We start from the raw sequence: 19,418 nt of genomic DNA on the forward strand, positions 1-19,418 counted from the left end.
TCCCCGTTTTACGGATGAGGGCACCAAGATTTGGAGAGATTAAACAGGTTGCTCAAGGTCAAACTGGGAGTGAGGGGTGGAGCCAGTATCCAGACACACGTGGTGTGACGATTCGGCGCGTGTGCTCAACCATCACGGTAGCGCACCCTCCGGGCATTAGGGCGCCCAGCGGAAGGGGAAGCCCAACAAAACTTCGCGGTGTTAATTCTTTATACATGTGAGCAGTTCAAGGGTTTTCGGAGTCCATTAGCACACACTCTCTCCCTTGCCTTGCTCAGGAACTCTGCAGAGCACACTGGGGAGGACATCGTTGTTCCCTTGTTACCGATAAGCTGATCGCGGGAGACGGGCGTTGAACTGCAGGTCACGGCCAGCCAGGAAGTGGTAGTGCCAGGCCTTCGGAGTCTTAACGAGGCATCTTTCTACTCTACCCTGCGGCCGCGCACGGGGCCCACCGTTGGCCTCGGTTGTCTCCTGCTGCCATGGCTCATCTGCAGGGTCAGGGGTCATCTGCCCTTGTCTACACTCAGGGGCGAGACGGCAGTGTTTCCCTGAGTATGATCCCTGAGCGACTCACCGGTGATACATGACACGGCGGAGGGGGTAACAGATAACACATTTTAAATCATAATACTTCTGTCCTTTCAAGGTATTAAACGAAAAGTGTAATTCTACATCAAGCCTCTGATTTTAGGGCTATTACCACTTAGGATGAAGGCAGAAAAAAAAATGTGAAAAAAATGTGAGTTACTTTTACTCTGTACCTCTCTGTACAGTGTAAACTTTTCACCAAGAGTGTCGATTTCTTCTCTCTCTCTCTCATGTAGAAACAAAGAATAAGACCCTGCTTTCTCTGGGAGGCGCATCCTGGCCCTCCCATGCTCACCGGGATGCCCCTGCGTGTGCCTTTGCGAATCTCACAAAGCCCTGGTCCAGAGGGCTTCTCACTCAGGGGTCTTTCTCCCCAGACTGCCCGTTCCCTGGGGTCAACGTCATTATTCTTTGCAATCCCTGATGCTTACTACCGCACCCAGTAGATAATAGACACCGATAAATGCTTGAAGAAGGAGTAAAGAAATGAAGAGCCTCACTCTCCTCTGCTAGAACCTTCCTCAGAGGCCACAATCCAAGCCCCCAAGTGTGCCCCTCCTCTCTAAATGAAGTATAAAACAAACAAAAACAAACCCTATGCCAAATCATTTCTGTTGCTTCACCCATGACCTGTTTCCTCAGCTCCTTTGTGCCTTTGCACGAGAACATGTGCACGAGAACAGACTCCCTTGTCACCTTCCCCTTTCCATCTGTTCCAGCTGTCAGCTCACCTGCCGTCAGTCTTCCCTGGGTGATAGCCTAATCCCCAAGCAGCGCCTAACTGATGCTGGGAACAGGACTGCAGGGCCCAGAGGTGAAGAACCTTCAGGAAACAGCCAATGCTAACATCTGAACCCTCAAAGGCCCCTCTTTGGAAGGTTATCCCAGGAGACTCTCAAGGTTTCCTAATGAGGAAAAATTCCCCAAGAATTGTAACCCTTAAAACAAGCCCAGACTGCTCAGAAAACAGCCAAAATTCTCAAGGAGATGGATGCACTTTCCTCTCACTCTTATTTCTACTTGTGATTTTGGAAATCATTTTCTCACTCATGTCACAGTCTGAGAGTTAACTCTGACTGTCACTTGGTGAGCCATTAAAACAAATAACAATCTGATAAAGCCATATGATGGATTACCTCTTCAGGTTCCATGAAATCCTGCAGGATCAAAAACTATGTTGAGGTTGACCTGCATCCCTAATGGTGGAAATGACGGTTGGAAGTTTTCCATCTGGCTAAGCCGGGATGGCAGGGTAAAGTCATCCCAGAGTTCACGGGCACGTTATTTGTCACCTCCCTGTCCCCCACGTTAGTTAGCACTTGTCTGTATGGAACAGAAGCTGGGAGAAATAATCTGTGCTTGCTGGCAGAAGACTTCAGTTGCTGACCAGACACACAGAGAAAGGAGCCAAGGCAGCTGAAGGCAAGGAAGGCATAAGTGCCTTTTTTTTTTTAAGTTTATTTATTTATTTAGAGAGACATAGAGGCAGCGTGAATGGCGGAGGGGCAGAGAGAGAGGGAGAAGAGACAGAATCCCAAGCAGGCTCTGAATCATCAGCACAGAGCCCAATGTGGGGCTCGAACTCATGAAACCATGAGATCATGACCTGAGCTGAAACCAAGAGTCCGATGCTTAACCACCAGACTGAACCACCCAGGTGCCCCAGGCATAAGTGGCTTTTTGATGACTTCTGGAGACCAGAAGGCCACGAAAAAAACTGTTATGCGTAATCTCAAAATCCCTTCTTTGGACAATAAGGGTCACTTTCCTTATTTAAAGTATGTTCCAACACAGGTAATTCCTTTCTTTCACTCCTTCCCCTGCACCTTGCTCCCCTCCCCAAATATCCGAAAGTAAAGTCACTAACCTTCGATTTTCATTGATGGAGGAGAAAAGAAAGGGCAGGGTTTTCTTCTAGATCACCAAAATGAAACCAAGTTCCCAATACACAGTTCGACCAGAGCCATTACCCTCCCTCCAAATTTTACATACAATATCATAAAAACTAAGAATTTCTTCAAAAAGTAGGAAGGGAGGCAAACAGTCTTTTGGGTGGTTTGGTTTTATTTGCCACTGTGAGCCTTCAATTCAGTTTTTATGGTCTCATTAATTTATTTCTTAATAATTCCTAACTGGTTATTACCGGTCAGCGATGAGTTTTATTTACTGAAAAGTATTAATGTAACGGTTTTTCTTTCTGAGCCCTTCCTCCTTGACAGACATTTTTGTCGTAGTAAAATGAAAGAGTCTGAGTTGGGATATTGTTGTCCTACTGCTTACCTTGGGCAAGTCACTTAACCCCCAGTGTCTTAGTTTCCCCATCTGAAAAATGGGGATAATAATTTATTTTTTCCCAAGGTTGTTTGAAGATGAAATGGGAAAACAAGCATGCCCATGATTATTAGCATATGGTCAGCCAACCAGCCAGCAGTCAACAGTATTCCTTGTACCTGACTCACCTGCTCAGATAACCTAAAAACAGTCCTCCCTCAACTTCTTTGCTTTGTGCTAATCCATAAGACAACTGGTTTCTGGCCTTAAAAAAAAAAAAAAAAAGCAAAAAAAAAAAACCCAAAAAAACAGGAAAGGAAAAAGAAAGAGGCACTAGAATGCTTTTCAAATTTAACTTAAAATACCTCTTCCTTTTAATACGATGGCAGTATAGAACTCACGGACCTTGTTATGCCTTGGATTTAATCTGTGTGAAGTGTCCACCTGCTGCAAAGGAGTGGGGTGGGTGGGAAGAATGAACTGTGTCTACCCAGCCCCGTGCACAGAGAGACACAAATGTCATTGTGGGGTGGCTGCCTCCCCACCATCCAGGCACACTGACATTTCTCTCCTCTTGTCAATTTTTAAAGCAGGAAACGGCTGTCAGACAGAATATGTAACACAGCAAACCTGTAAACGGGAGCACATCTCCCACTTTAATTGACAGGGCAGGGGCTAAGTAGGTACCGACTTAGCACGCATTTCCTGAGTGCCTGCAGGAGAATATCAAGATCAAAAAGGATCTTCGGGGCACCTGGGTGGCTCGGTTGACTAAGCGTCCGACTCCTGATACTGGTTCAGATCCTGATCACAGTCGTGAGATCGAGACCCGTGTCAGGCTCTGTGCTGACAGCGTGAAGCCTGCTTGGGATTCTCTCCTCCTCTCTGCCCCTTCCCTGCTCTCATGTGCTCTCTCTCAAAAGTAAATAAATAAACATTAAAAAAAAAAGATCAAAAAAGATCTTGGACCACATCAAATCTAGGGGTCTAGATGGCCAAGGTGCATCTCCTCTCCTACTACCTTACCAGCTCTGTCCCCAAGAATTCAGGCAGTCTATCTTTGTTCATTTTATCAGCCGTGAACTTTAACTCCTTCTTTACTCCATCCCCTACACCAAAACCCCATACTCCAACCCCCGTACAAGGAAATACTTAGGAGAAATGTCAGCCTTATAGGCTTTGACAGTCCTCAGCTAAACAGAGAGCATCACGACCCACGAGAATTGGCAGGGAATTGGTTAGATAAATGATGGTACATCCATTCATATATTGGAATTCTGTGTAGCAATTAAAAAAGGAGGCAGGGGTGCCTGGGTGGTTCAGTCAGTTAAGGGGCTGACTCTTCGTTTTGGCTCAGGTCATAAGATCATGTTTGTGGGTTTGAGCCCCGCCAAGGGCTCTGTGCTGACAGCAGGGAGCCTGCATGGGATTCTCTGTCTCCCCCTCTCTCTGTACCTCCCCACTTGTGCTCTCTCTCTCTCTCAAAAATAAATAAGCATTAAAAAATAAATACATAAAAAATTAAAAAGGAGGTAGATGTCTTTGGACTAATATGAAAAGAATATCCAAAAAAACAAAAATTAAGTGAAAAAAGGAAAGTGAAGAACAGTATGAGTGGTATACTTCCTTTTTAAAAAATGTTTACTTATTTATTTTGAGATGAGGGGGAGGGGCAAAAAGAGGGAGAGAGAGAATCCCAAGCAGGTTCCTCCCTGTCAGCACAGACCCAGACATGGGACTCAATCCCACGAACCATGAGATCATGAGATCATGACCTGAGCTGATATCAAGAGTTGGACGCTTAACCAACTGAGCCACAGCACCCCAAGTGATATAGTACCTCTTTTTGTATTCTCCTTATTTGATTTCATGGTATTTCTTTTTTTAAAAAAATATTTTTAATGTTTATTTATTTTTGAGAGAGAGAGTGAGCAGGGGAGGGGCAGGAAGAAGGGACAGAGGACCCGAAGCAGGCTTTGTGCTGACAGCAGACAGCCCGATGTGGGGCTCAAACCCAGGAACCATTAGATCATGACCTGAGCCGAAGTCGGAGGCTTAACCAACTGAGCCACGCAGGCACCCTGATTTCATGATATTTCTAATGTAATTTTATTGTATTAAAGGATATGTCAGTTGTTGCCTATGCATAGGCTACCTCTGGAAGGACACAGAAGAAACTGGTTTCAATCACTGGCAGAGGAGAGAGGAAGTGAGGGTCAGAGATGGGTAGAAGCTTGACTTTTTCTGTATGCTCTTTTGAATTCTTTGCACTTTAAATTAAAAAAAAATTTTTTTAACAACCCCTGTAAAAAAAAGGAATGGGATAAAAAGTTGACGTTGCTGGATTGTGTGTTATGAAAGACGAGTGACACAAACCCAAGCAGATCAGGAAACATGGCTTCACTCAGAGCAAAAGAGGGGATAAAGCTGCTGGGATGTTTCTGAGCCTTTCCTTCACCTCAGCTCTTCAGCAGAGAGTAGAGAAGAAAGCCAGCGGCCTGAGGCCAGGTGACCAGAGTTCTAGTTTTAGCCCTTGCTGAGTCCCTTGGAACAGCTACCCAATTTCTCTGCATTTGGGTTCTTTCTTTTAATCTTTCAGCTGAGAAGGTTTTCGTTAGATGTTTTCTAAAAATCACTTCAAGCTTTTCTACTCCGTGCTTATTTTCTTGGGACTCCTGCAAACAGCTGACCTTTATAGGACGTGCTACAAACTTCCAATTGATGTCATCTGGGCAGATCAATCTGATGACAGCTGAGAATGGCCCCATAGCAGCCCCCCGACTTTCCAAAAGAAGGGAGCTTCTAGAATGCGTTCCTCTGATGTTTTCCAAGGGTCCAGAGAAAACCAGGGGCAACGTTTGTGAAGGCAAGAGACTAGGAAACGCCTGTCTGCGGGCTTTGTACGGTTTGGCAAGCGCAGGCAGCCACGCTGATACGCACCCCCTTTATTAAATGTCCATTTCACCACCCCCCAAAAAGCCTTGTTATCATGAAATGAATTACTTGATGCATTCCAAGCCCCAGTCACGAAAATGCTGAACTCTCTTGTAAATCCATTATTACCCAACCCTAGACAAAAATTGTTTCTGTTAGCCAAGGAAATTGCACACAATTTTGGTAAGTAGCGCTCTGGCCACAAAAGACGGGAAGTGGGCTAGGGGACATCAAGGGCATTCAGACAGAGATGAATGGGTGGGCAAGGTTTGAGAGGCCACCTGTTTGACTATGGTTGTCCCTGCTCTTACTAAAGGTCAACTTTGAATACACATGTCATAGCTTCATTGAAAGCCAAAAACTAATTCTGACGGGCTCAAATACAGATTTTTATGTCCCAAATTCCTTATTTAATAAAAAAAAAAAAAAATGGAAATCTTCTGCAATGTAATGAAATTTGGTTATTAAGGAGTGTTATATCTAAGCAGTCCAGATAGACCAGCTAAACAATCCTATTATTAAAAGCCTCTAGAGTGTTCAACAGCCTCCCGAGATAAGAAAGCTTGGGGTGGCAACACAGCCTTCATGATAGACAAGAAGTTCTCATCCTGTCCAGCCCAGTCTTCGTATGCCTTTATGCTTTGCACAGACTGCTCTCTCTCTCTCCTCAAGGAACGCCATTCTCCTCTTGACTCCCTGCCTGGTTCACTCATCCCCCGAGATCAAGCACAAAAGTCACTTTGTGTGCAAGGTTTCCCCAACTCCATCCATCCTGGTTGCCATTCATGTATTTGTGCAGGTATGCGTTGCTAATTTCTTACTTTATTTTTTTGATTGCAGAAATCAATCTATCGTAACTGTTTGGAAACATATGAAACGAAAACGAAAGTTCTTCCTTCAGACGGCCAATCCTATCATCCCCCTCTTCACCTCCTACCCTCGGCCTTCCTGATGTTAGTTAGCACGGTGTCTGGCACACTGAAGATCCTTGATAAATTATCAAAGAGTAATCCAATAATGACTAATGAAGAAGTTAATAATGCTTGTGGGGATAATAGATATTCAGCATTTATGGAGCATTAGCTAAATATTTTACAAAAATGAATGAATGAGCCAAAGCATTGTTCCATTATGTCCCTATGTAGATTTTAGTATTTTACTCATAAATATATTTAAAGAATGTTATGATGAAATGAATTAGAAAAATATTAATCACTTGCTAAATGAAAGCAGATTGTAAAACAATATGCACAGCAGTATCCCCTTTTTTGTAATAAATTATAAATATATACTCACATATATGTTTCTTGTCCAGAGAAAAAAACAGGAAAGGAATATATCCTAATACTGTCATCTCAAGGTAGTACGATTATGGATGATTTTTATTTGCTCTTTTTTGTTTCTATATTTATATCTTAACCATGCTTTGCTTCGTATAACAAGAAAAAAGTTATTTTAAAAGAACAATACTGTTCAATCACTCCTTTTCAACAGTCTTTTCCAGGATTTAAAAAAAAAAAATCAAAAGAATTCTTAGTTTAACTAAGTAAAAAAACATTTCTTTTTTTAGAAAAGATAGCAAATCACTAGTGTTCTTAATGGAGAAAGGGCAGTGTTCAAAGAAGAATTAAACAAATTGTTCCAGTTGGAGGAAAAATTCAATTTACTGCATGCAGACTGTGTTTCTTGACTGAAAAACAAGTTAATTCCTCTCATTCAGAATCAGTATGCATATTCACTGGCTATATTTCATCTCACATCTGCAAATTTAATTTCTCCTTTCTTGGTTGTCAGAAGATTAGAAAATAAATTTTAGCTCAGGCAATGAATCCTACTTGGCAAGCTCAAAATAACTTAATTATTAAAAAGCAGCACCAAAGACCAGCCAGCAACCTTCCAAAGGGCTGTTAACACTACTTAAAGGAAATAGGGTCTATTTGTCTTAAAGAAGACTGGGAGATATAACAAATAACAAAATAACAATGTTTTGAAATTCCCTGCAAACCAACAATGCTGCACATGACCTGTCCTTCTGAATTTTAGCCATCATTATGAAAGATAATTTCCCATCAACAAAAATTATAAAATAAGGTCATCGCACCACCTACAAGAGATTATAGGCTTAAAAAAAACAAAACAAAACAAGATATGTGCTGGCCAGAATATTTGGATGTAGTTCCCAAGAACCAAGAAATGAAGTCCTCCTTTTGTGACACTCTATAGCTGAGAAGGAAACTTTCCAACAGAAGCCTACCAGCTGCTTTAAAAATTCTTTAAAAAAATAATCTTCCTGATGGTGTACTTGGGAGCACCTTTCTCTTGGGGAGGAGGGGAGGCGTCCCTGTTAGACACATTCAACTTGTAGATATCTGTGTCTTTAAGTGTAGGAATGGCCTCTGAATATGCCCACATCCAAATCAAGATATTCAAAGACTACCCTTTCAACACCTGACAGGGACTCTGGGATCCGAGTCCCCCCGTGAGCTGCAGGGGATCCTCAAGAGCCATTGGCCCCCTCACCGTGAAATAGAACTGCTCGGTCTCTTGCTGGTTGGCTCTCCTTTTAGCGATGCTGGGCTTGCTCATGAAGGTTTCTGAGACCGTGGACTTGACGGATTCCATAGAGTTGCTGTACTGGAAGCAGTCAGACACATCAAAATCCTCGACGGTCACAATGTCCTGGATGGTCTGCAGAGTGGCCTCCATTGTCTTCTTTACCTGCCGCGACAAGGGGCAACGTACTGCATGAGGGGCAGGTTGTGGAAGAGCAGGTAATGGGGGAGTTTGGAGCTGTGGGAGGGGCGGCTGGAGGGTACAGGGGCTGCCGTCGGGAGGTGCAGCCCCATTTCCCACCCGACAGCGCTGAGTGAATGAGAGCCATTGCACGGGCTTGGCTATACAATGCTCCTCTCTCGGGTGAGGACCTAAAAACCACCCCCCCGTTCATGCTGTGTATTTGACCCAACTCTTTTGGTGAATGTTTGCTTTTTAAATTTAATATTAGCTCTTGGCTATAATGGAAGTGCTACTGGAGAGAATAAAACAAACCCAAACCAACCCCATGATGTAAAGAGCTAGTTAAGATATGAGACGGGCCTGGTCCCGCAACGCCCCAGGTTCTGTTTCAACAAATCAGTGAATTTGTTTCCCCATTTGCCAAGGAAGTGACCCATCCCCAGTCCTTCCTGATCTTCCTGACTGACTGAGATGCCAGGTAAGAAGTCACGAGAGCACAAAAGAAAGAAGCTGGATAATTAATCATGCTACGTTTTTGAACTAGCTGTTGAAAGCAAGTACTCTGGGCCCAGAAGAAAGTCCCCCTTTTCAAAGACGATGGAGATGTTTTAAGTGTCAAAGTCAAAGGCCTCTGTTTGTTTGAAAATGCTGGAAAAAGCCAGGCATGAGGGGGTGGTTTCAGAGACACAATATTGTGCACACAGCTGCCAAGTGCCATTTTGATTAAATGTGTAGAGGGGGGAAAAAAAAAGCATTTTGCAAAGCTCAAAATAGAGCTCAACCTTTGGCAATGCAAGAGCAACTTCCTGGAGTTCAAGGGCAGGATGTAGCAGGGGGGAAAATCCAAGGCTACATTTGGCTAGGAAATGTTTGCGGCAGCCCGGACATTCTCTGCATGCTCCTTCCACCTGCTCCCAGATGGGCAGCAAGAAAGAGGTTCAACAGGGAAACTCAGAGGGTGGCTCCAAGTCTCCTAAGCAGGAAACTCACCTCTTCGTTCTCAATCTTCAGGGTGGACAGACGAGACTGCAGTTGCTGGCATCTCTGTACCAGCTCGCTCTGGACAGGCTGCTGGGCACAGAGCTGGGAAGCCTGCCAAAAGAAAGCAATACCAGGTCAGGAAGAGGACACAGTTCTTTTGGCGGTTCCAGAGTCCCATTACTGTTCATAAAAGTACTCATGTTCAAGCCGTAAGCCTCACGGTTTCTATGTTAAAACAAAAGCCAAAGGCAAAGTGTGTGGGCCTCCTCCAGGACCAAAGAGCACAAGGAGGGAATGAGGAGTGGGACCTGTTTGGAAAGATCAGGTCTCTCTGGGGCTTATCCCCCGGCTGGCGCTTGGCAGGGTCTGCAGCTCCACGGAAGCCGGCGTTGGGCCAGAGAAGAGCACCTCGGGCAGCCCCAGCTCGAGATGCACAATGCTCCGGCAGGAGGATTTCCTGTAGAAGTCCGAGTGGCCACCTCTCCGGCCCCTCCTTCATTCCCCTCCGTGCACCAGAGTGAAAGCAGGAGAGAAGTGGGTCAGGAGGCTAGCTTGCCGCTGTTGGCAGCCGGCATGTGTTTATAAATCTGGGCCATGCATGAGAGGTCTGACTCAACGAGAGAGAGCGTAAAGCCAGGAACAAGTCCCCAGGCTATGCTAGAGGGCCCCACAGGGCACAGAATCTGGTGGATCTCCATCCTTTTGCCCCAGGTTTGCCCCAGATCTGTGTGGGAAAGGAGTCTGCCCTTCCCTGAAGAACGACTGCCAATAAGCTTTTCCCTGCGTGAAAAGATGGTCGAGCCACTGTCGCCTGATGGGGGCATGGCTATGGCACGGGCATGAGGTCACCACAGTCCCCAGGATGACAGATGAGGAACAGAAGGCTGGCAGATTAGGAGGCAGGACCCACGTGGAGGCAGCTCCTGTCACCTTGCCACCATGTGTCCCTTAGCCTCTTGTCTGCATAGAGACATCTGGATAGAACTGGCCTCCTTCTTCCTCAGCAATGAGTGGGCACATTCACATGCCCACAGACCATTCTCTTGCTTAGAAGACAAAACCTCTCTTCAAATGGAGGGGGCTGAGACCTGACCTTTTCCTCCATTGGCTTTTAAGCTCCCAACTGACTTGACCTCCTCCCCCAGCTGAGGAGCTGGCCTGAGCCAGCTCTCAGATCTGAAGAGAGCTGACTTCACTCTGGCTCTTGGATAAGCAGACACAATGGAGAAAGCTCAGTGGCCAGGATGGGTTAGAGCCAAGAGTGAAACTCTCTGGCTGCCTGATGTCACTGGTCAGGCATCCAGAGCCCCACAAGCCTGTGGGGGCACCAAGAGTAGAGCCAAGCACCTCCTCCCGGTACATCTGAGAGTGCTTGGCATCCACTCATGTGCTGAGTGCCCCAGAACACCAGTCAGTGCGAGGCCTTGGCCAGTTTCAGGACTTCCGGTCAAAATGCCACCCGAACCTTGGCCTTAGTTCAAGGACTTCCAGGCAGCTCCCTCTTATTGCCTCCACAGTCTACAGACAGCCCACACTGGTGGGGAGAGACTGGCTGTGGGGACCCAGAAAAACTCGCCTTCTCATCTCTTTTTATTTTCTACTCCTCTGAAGGCTAGGCTGGAATGCAGAACCTCTGCAAGATCGAGGGCTGACCCTGGCCCCTGCCTAACTCAGCCACTGAGCAGCTGTATCACACAAAGAGAGGACCCAGACAGAAGAATGGACTGTTGATTTTTAAAGTAACCCAGACCTAGCAGAAGGACTCGTGGAGGGAAACCTACCTCTGCGTCTGTGCCTTTAAGAAGCAGCAGGGCTGCTGATGCATACTTTGGCAGAGGTCCCCTACCGGGGTGCAAGGTAATGCACTCCAGCTGTGCTCCAGAGCATGAAACTAAGGCACTGACAGGGCTACGAGGGGGCCCGAGCACCCAGCATTTGGAGTCTCCCTTTATGGAGACAAGCTGTTTGGCTCAGAAGGGAACTCAGTCAACACCAGGAAATGTATCACCCCACTCAGCCGGTCCCCAAGTTCCACTGATTCTTGGGATGGAATCTCAGTGGCAGCTGGAGAAGGGGACTGGAAGACGGTTGGACCAGCAGCCAGGGCAGGTGAGGAACGGGGCTTCCTCGGGCTTGGTGACACCCCTTTCCCCCACTCTGACTGCACACGCTGCCAGCTCACTTTCCCATCTGTTCAGACACTGACATTTCCTAAGTCACAGAAATGGAAACAAACTGTACATGGTTTGGTTTTCCCCAAGGAGAGGAAAGAAATCATCTCCACATTTTTGTCTTCAGGATAGAAATATCCCCCTCTCCACTGTGGCCTACTGATGACAGCGAATCTTCTGGTTACACTGCAACAGTTGTCATTCTGGAGCAGGGTTTTCTAAAAAGCATCTGGATACTAATCCTGATGGAAACACCATATTCCCTTGTTGACATTGTTGTTTTTTAGTCATTTAGGATCCATTCCTCCTTCTTCTGGTAACTTTGGCCTGACTCTCCTCTGGAGGAATATCCCACCCCAGAACTCAGGTCAGGTACTTTGGATGGGGCTCTCCCCAACTCAGGAATGGAGCATGTGATGTAGGCATAAGCCAGTCAGTCACCTGAAGATACCCAGTCAAAATAATTGGCTCAGGGATAAATACATCAGCTAATCAAAATGCTGGGGAACTTTGTGGGGGCTTCTAGAAGGGAAGCAGATAGTCTTTCCACTGGATTTGGATCTATTTGGATTTTGGAGCAGGCTGGAAATACAGACACCTTGCCCTCATGGGAGAAGAGTCTACCTGAGAATAGAATCTGTATAAAATGTGAAGCAGAGAGAAAAAAGCCCCTGAGTCTCGATAAATTCCCAATCTTAAATCCAAACATGCCTGAAGATCCATTTATTTCTATCACGTAAGCCTATACCTCCTCCTTCTGCTTTAGCCCAGAGTTTAAGGGGTAGTTTCCACTGCAGGAATGGGGTTCACTCTCATTTGCATGCACAACCACCCCAAGTGGAACCAAAAGATTCAGAGTAATGAAAACCAAAGAGCTTCTCGTTCTTCTCACTTTATTGAGGCCCTTCTTGTTTTAGTCTTAGAGGTGAAAAGTTCAAAGCAGGGCCCCCATGTTTCTGTTCTTCTGCCTGGGCAGACAGCATCAGGCCTCTGGGATGACATCTTAGCTACTGTCTTGTCTGTAGGTACTCATTCTTTTTTGTTCAATACCCAAGCAAAACTACATCTTTTATTGCAATCTTCTAAAGCCAAGAGAGTAAGATCCTTCGGATCTCTGCCAAGTGACAAAAGATCACATCATTATTGCCCTGCTTAGCCCTTCCTCCCCATCAAAAGCCTTTAGTATCTGGCACCATCTCAGCTCTTCTCCCAGACTCATCATTTGGAAGCGTCCACCAACGATTTCCCTCTCACCATACTCAACTGTCAGTTTTTAGAACACACCTGCTGTTTTTCACCTCCACTGATCCTGCTGGACCCTTTGGGTGCCCCTCCCTATGCACATTTTGAACTCTCTCTCCACTCACCAGACTGGAAGCTCCCCAAGGGCCCTAATCCCCAGCGTCTATGGTCAAGCCCGGCAGGCGCTCGGTAGCTCTTTGCCGAATGAGTGGAATGCTCCTCACCCACCTGACAGGAAGCCAGCCCCAGAATAACGTGGCCTCAGTGTAGTGAATCTGGACACAAGGGAGTGTGGTGATGGGATGAAGGCCTCACCATGTCCCCCATGTGGGGCTGGAACTCAAACTTCATAGGTGGGCAGAAGACATTGTTGTACATCTCCATGAGGCGCTGCTTGTCACTGGTGGCATCCAGGTTTTCTACGGCATTCTCGATGGCATCCAGACCCTCGTGCTTGGACTGCTCCAGATTCAGCTCAGCAGAGAGGAAGGTGCGTAGCGCCCGGTTCAGGCTAGCGTGGTAGCCTAAATCACAACACTGCTGTGGGACGGAGAAGGCACATGAGCAAACCGTGGACAGTCCCGAGGCTTGGAGGAAGGGGATGGTGGCCCCCGTGGCAAATATGACCCTATCAATGAGACTGGCATTCTGGCTTCCAAGATCTGGGTGAGATTTATGGTTTTAGCTGCCAGTCCAATGGTAAACACGCCTCAGAGGACTGCAGGGTGGTCAGAAGGATAGGATAGGATGAGATTATTTAATCATGTGCTGCGCACGGCTGGCTACTCAGTAAACATGAGAAGAGCTGAGAGTTAAAGGGAATCCTCTTCCATTTTAGGGTTTCTCTGGGGATACCATTATAACAAAATTCAACAACAAAAATATTGCCTGCCTCTCCCTGAGGGTCACTGTGGTCAAGTCACTACACATGAACCAAGCCAGGCCATTTCGGCATTCAAGGTTCACAAATCCCAAGTGTTGCAAGAGCAGGTCATTTACGGAAACTCTGAACTCTCGGGGGCAAATAAAAGAATGGGGGGCAGACTCTGTCGGTTATCACCCCCACCAACGCCCATTCTAAGACGGGCCTCAGCTGCAGCCTCGGATTTCTGCACTAAAGCTCCTGCCCAACAGAAATAATATTTATAAGACCAAAATTTCTTTTTTCTTTTCTAAGTTTATTTTGAGAGAGAGAGAGAGAGAGCACGAGTTGGGGAGGAGCACACAGAGACTGAAAGAGAGAATCCCAAGGAGGCTCCCTACTGTAGCACAGAGCCAGACATGGGGCTCAAACCCATGAACCGTGAGATCATGACCTGAGCCAAAATCAAGACGCAGATGCTTAATCGACTAAGCCACCCAGGAGTTCCAAGACCAGTCATTTCTAAGCATAAGTCTTACTGGGAAAATTCAGATCATGTGAAGGATTCTGATTTTCTAGGGTAAAATGGGAGGAAAAAATGGTATGAGAGAGGCAATATTAAAAAAAAAAAAAAAAAAAAAAAAAAAAAGCAGCACTGGACAGGAAGTCAAGCAACCTTGGCAAAGCCACTCCCCAACCCTGAACCTGTTTCCTTGGCTGTAAAAGGAACAGATTTGGCCAGGCCAGTGGTTTTTAAGCTGCACACCACAGCTGTAAGGTTCTATGGCACTGCTCAGGCTGCCCCTGAGAAGGGGATATTGGGCAGCAAATAGTACAACTGGGAGCCTCCCATCTCTGGTTCAGCCAAACCAGCTTTGCTCTTTTATCTACCTAATATACTGGGATGAGGTCTAGTCTGAAGAAAGAATTCTGCTAGAGACAAAGTCTGAAAATACCTGGACTGATTATAATCCCTAAGGCCCTCTTCAGCAATGGCATTCTGTAACTCTATGACAATATTCCCCATCCCTCCCAAAGGACCCAGACATCCAAATTCCTTGGCCATCCATTATCCCCTCGATTGCTTAAGCAGCTCTGAGATCCAGAACCTGAGAAGAAACATGAGAGAAGAATCCAGGGATAGAGTAGACCATCTGCCTGACTGCTGTTTCATTCCACGGGCAGGCATCAAATGAACTTCACCTAGCTTTTCCCCTCATCACGTTCACATTGGGAGCAGCCACGATTGGGGAATGAAAAGCATGTGACGGCCCTCCTCCTCCTCATATCTGACAAGGAGCTTAGCAATAGAGTGCCTGTTGGGCTAGGCTCTGGGTCAGTGCCAACAGGCTCTGGCAGGTGCCTGGCTGCAGCGGAAGAACAACAGTGACAGCTTAACTAAAGGCGGAGGATGGAACCTCAGTTGGGAGGGAAAAGCAAATGGAAGCAAGACAAAGGCAGCTGATTGGCAGACTTCACGTGCACGGGCCCTTCCTCCTCCGAAAGAGGCTGCTGGTCTACCCAGGCTGCCCTTGAACTTGTAAACCTTCCTGACTAGCTCTGCGCAGATGCCGATGATGAACTGGATGCCTGTAAATCTATGAGCAGAAGTAACACTGCCCCCAGGGCTGAGCCAGTGGGGAGCTTTGTTGTTACTTAAAAAAAAAATTTTTTTTTAATGTTTATTTATTTTTGACAGAGAGAGAGAAAGACAGAGCATGAGCGGGGGAGGGGCAGAGAGAGAGGGAGACACAGAATCGGAAGCAGGCTCCAGGCTCTGAGCCGTCAGCACAGAGCCCGACACGGGGCTCGAACCCACAGACCACGAGATCATGACCTGAGCCGAAGTTGGACACTCAACTGACTGAGCCACCCAGGCGCCCGGCCAGTGGGGAGCTTTGTATACAGAAGAGAATTAGGGGGAGGCAGGGCACCCCTCATAGCCTTTACATATTTTTGGTCACCCCACTTTCCTCTCCATTTTCTCTACCTTTGCCTTGATTCATACCCTTATCTTATACCAGTGCTGTCTGCTTCACTGTCTTCAAACGTGGCTTTTGTTATGCCACTCCCCTGCTGAAGAATAAAAGCTACACAAGCTTTTATTTTTTTCTAAAGTGAAGTCCACCTTCCTTAATTTGGAAATTTAAAAATGCCTCTATTTTACTAAGTATGCTTACTGTATACCAGATGTGTCCTCAGTGCTTCATGTGCATTCTACATCTTAATCCTAATAACCCCGACGAGGTTGGCATTATCTTAATTTCCCAGGCTAGACAGGTGACGCTCAGCGAAGTTAAGCAAGGCCAATGGCCAGCACAAATGGCAACCTGTCTTCAGTCTGACCATCAACATCACCTCCCTCTATTTTCTTGCTTTTCTTTCTTCTGCTCTAACCAATGACATACACCCGCTTAGGGAAGAGGACTGGAAAACAGCAGGCCTCAAATCAGCTACGTGATGGCCAGCAAGCAATGTAGCCTCTCTCAACCTCCAATGGGGACAACACCGGCCTTGTAGGTTGTTGTGAGGCTGATAACAGGCACTGCATTTACATGTATCTGGCACCACGCAGCCACTTGAACATCAATCACCAAGATTCCCAAACCCCTGACCTCTGCCCTTTCCCCAGCATTTTCTCCCCTTGACATATTTCCCATTCTTCTCACTTGTTGGAAATGGACCCAGTCTTCAAGATCCAAATGAAATTCCCAGCCTCTGGGAAGCCAGCCAGCCCTGCAACCCTGGCATATATTGACCTTGGCCCCCACTCAGAACCACACTCATCTGCAGCCCTCACGTGACACAGAACACACTCCCTCACTCTGTGACTTGCCATCTCATATCACCCCAACCAGAAGGCAAGCCTCAAAGAGGGCCTGACCAGTGTCATTCCTTCTTTGTATCCCTTACCACGAAACCTTGTTCACAGTAGGCATTTGATAAACAGCAGGTGACTGACTGATGCCAGGAGTACAGATTCTAGCCTTTCGGGAAATAATCCATTTAGGCTGAACACCCTACGTCAAGTGGGTAGATGTGGCCACTGAAGCCCATTGTTTTGCTCACTCTGTATGGCCTATGCAAGGCTGCCTGCTGCCCCATTTATGTAACTGTTCTATAGCTTCTCTGTGCCAGAGAGTGGGGGTCTGACTCACAGTGTGCCCTCTGGCTCCTCTATGCCTCCAGCCAAGCCAGGGAGATTTGGAATAGGTTTTCCAGAGCCTTGGCTATCCACAAATCTCCACAAGGGTGACAGCCAGAAACTGAGGCTTTGGCAAAGAAGCAATTTCTGGCAAGGTTAGGTAAACGAGATTTGAATATTTCATCTCTGTTCCTGGGAGAATAGAATAGTGAGTAGAGGCAGCACATTAGTTTTCTCACAATGGGGACAAAGTATGCTTTCGGTGGCTTCTGATGAGTTCTGTGGCCATGCCGAGCTCCCCTGGCCATTGCTGGGTTATATAAATGTTTGATGAAAACTCTCTCAGGGGAAATCAAATTTTTATAAGAATTTAATGATAGCCTATCCAGATGTGTGATGACTTGAGTTGACAGCTCATTAACCCTTTTCTAGTTCATGTCCTCACCCAGAGGCTCTAGAGAAGGCCTAGAAAAGAAACATGGGTGTTTCATAACAGCCTCTTCAAGGTCACACAGAAGAGAAAAATAAATGCCATTTATAAGATTTCCTACTAAGAAAGCTGAGTTGTCTCGTGTCCAACTTGGGTGCACACGGTGTCACAGATTCTCTCCCCGCGTACTTAGCACTCTCAACCCTCCGGCTTACGCACGAGGACAACGCCCTGTTCTTCATTCATCCGTCTGCTCCTGGGTTGGGAAAGCCACAGGAGTACGGGGGAGGAAAGCCACATTCCCAGTGAGCCTACAGTTCTTAGACTGTAGGTCAGCTCAGAATGCCTTTTTGGCTTGAAGTCAAGGTTTTCCTGGTGTGTTTCAGATGCCTCGTGCGGACTTCTACAGTCTCAGTTGAAATCTTACTATATTATAAAACGAAGTCAGAGGCTAGTCCTTGTGTCAATGCACTGGCACCGACAAAAATAACTTCTTTTCACTTGTCCTCGATGCTTTCGGCACACATTGCACTTGCGCACCACCAGGAAGGAGGCAGCATGGTGCACAAAACACAGATGGCAAGAGACTGGCTTGCGAGTCCTCCCATGTCTTAAAGCAAGCTCTAGAAACTGTGAAGGTCAGAACATTAAGATACCCAGGCTCCCTACTCACTCACGCCCTAACTGTTGGCTTACTGCCAAATCATCCTTTGGACCGTTTTTATTGCATGGATCGTCTAGAAAACTACCGAGGGGGCGCCTGGGTGGCTCAGTCAGTTGACGTCCCACTCTTGATTTCGGCTCAGGTCATGATCCCAGGGTCATGAGATCAAGCCCCGCGTCAGGCTCTGCCCTGAGTGTGGAGCCTGCCTAAGATTCTCTCCCTCTCTCTCTGCCCCTAGCCCCAGCTCACACATGCTATAAGAAAGAAAGAAAGAAAGAAAGAAAGAAAGAAAGAAAGAAAGAAAGAAAGAACTACTAATAATATGTACTAGGAGGGATGACACTCAGAAACATCATGCTGGGGAAAAAAGGCCAGATACAAAAAGTATATACTGTAAAATCCCATCTTTGTGGAGTGTTACAGAAGGCAAAACTAATTTATGGTGAAAGAACTCAAACAGTGGCTGCTCTGGGGTGAAGGCCTAACTGGGAAGAGAAAAGAGGAACTTTTTGAGGTGATGGAAATATTCTATATCTTCATAGAGATGTAGGTTACAGGATGTTTGAATTTATCAGAACTCTTGAAACTGTAACACTTAAGTTCAGGCACTGAATGTAAACTATATCTTCAAACAGTATTAAAAGGCACAAAACGGAAAAACAAATCGTGCCTTAGGAAATTACCTTCTTCCTCCTCTATTTCTTTCTTCCTTCAACGAATATACAATGTGTTCAGCTATATATTAAGCACACCTTGTATATGTTTATACGGTAAGGTATTTTCTTTAAAGTTTTTATTTACTTATTTAAGTAATCTCTACACCCAATGCGGGGCTTCAACTCACAACCCCAAGATCAAGAGCTGCATGCTCCTCCAACTGAGCCAGCCAGGTGCCCCGGTGTATATATTAAGGCAAAGAGACTTGTTTCCTGCCCTCAGGGAACTTATAGAGGAGACTATGACACTTTCCTCTGCTGTTAGTGCAGTGACTCAAACTTTTTTTAACTTTCAACTCGCAGTAAGAAATACATCTTATCCTGTCACTCACACACACACACACACACACACACACACACACACACCCCTAACGTAACAGCTTCACAAAATAAAACTTAACCTTACTAGTATGATGTACCAAGATATTTTATTTTCCATTCTATTCTATTCTATTCTATTCTATTCTATTCTATTCTACAGCTAGTTCAACCCATAAAAGTGATTTCATGACTTCCCCTAAATGGCTCATGGCCTACAGTTTGAAAACCTACAGTTTGAAGCCCCCTGTGCTTAGTGTTGCAATAAGCCAGTTACATGGAAATTATTTCTTTGTATGTCTATGAATACCTCTAGGGCAAAAATTATTTTTGATGGTAAGCACATAGCCTCATTCC

The 19,418-nt window shown here is 46.0% G+C and overlaps 1 protein-coding gene across 8 annotated transcripts in view; it reads right to left on the minus strand.

The window, feature by feature from the left end:
• The window catches only part of SRGAP2 (SLIT-ROBO Rho GTPase activating protein 2), a 233,764-nt gene that overhangs the window by 47,584 nt on the left and 166,762 nt on the right, over positions 1–19,418 (minus strand). For 6 of the 8 annotated variants that reach the window (XM_019433809.2, XM_019433796.2, XM_053908994.1 and 3 more), the window contains exons 8-10: positions 13,242–13,466; positions 9,523–9,624; positions 8,317–8,514 (exon numbers count right to left, since the gene is read on the minus strand). In XM_019433809.2, the coding sequence (XP_019289354.1) occupies positions 8,317–8,514; positions 9,523–9,624; positions 13,242–13,466 (525 nt within the window). The remainder of the gene's footprint in view (positions 1–8,316; positions 8,515–9,522; positions 9,625–13,241; positions 13,467–19,418) is intronic. The other 2 variants (XM_019433816.2, XM_019433801.2) reach the window with 1 other exon arrangement.

This window comes from Panthera pardus, unplaced genomic scaffold (assembly GCF_024362965.1).
Source record: "Panthera pardus isolate Hobbes unplaced genomic scaffold, ASM2436296v1 HiC_scaffold_21, whole genome shotgun sequence".
In the NCBI taxonomy this organism is placed as follows: domain Eukaryota; kingdom Metazoa; phylum Chordata; class Mammalia; order Carnivora; family Felidae; genus Panthera; species Panthera pardus.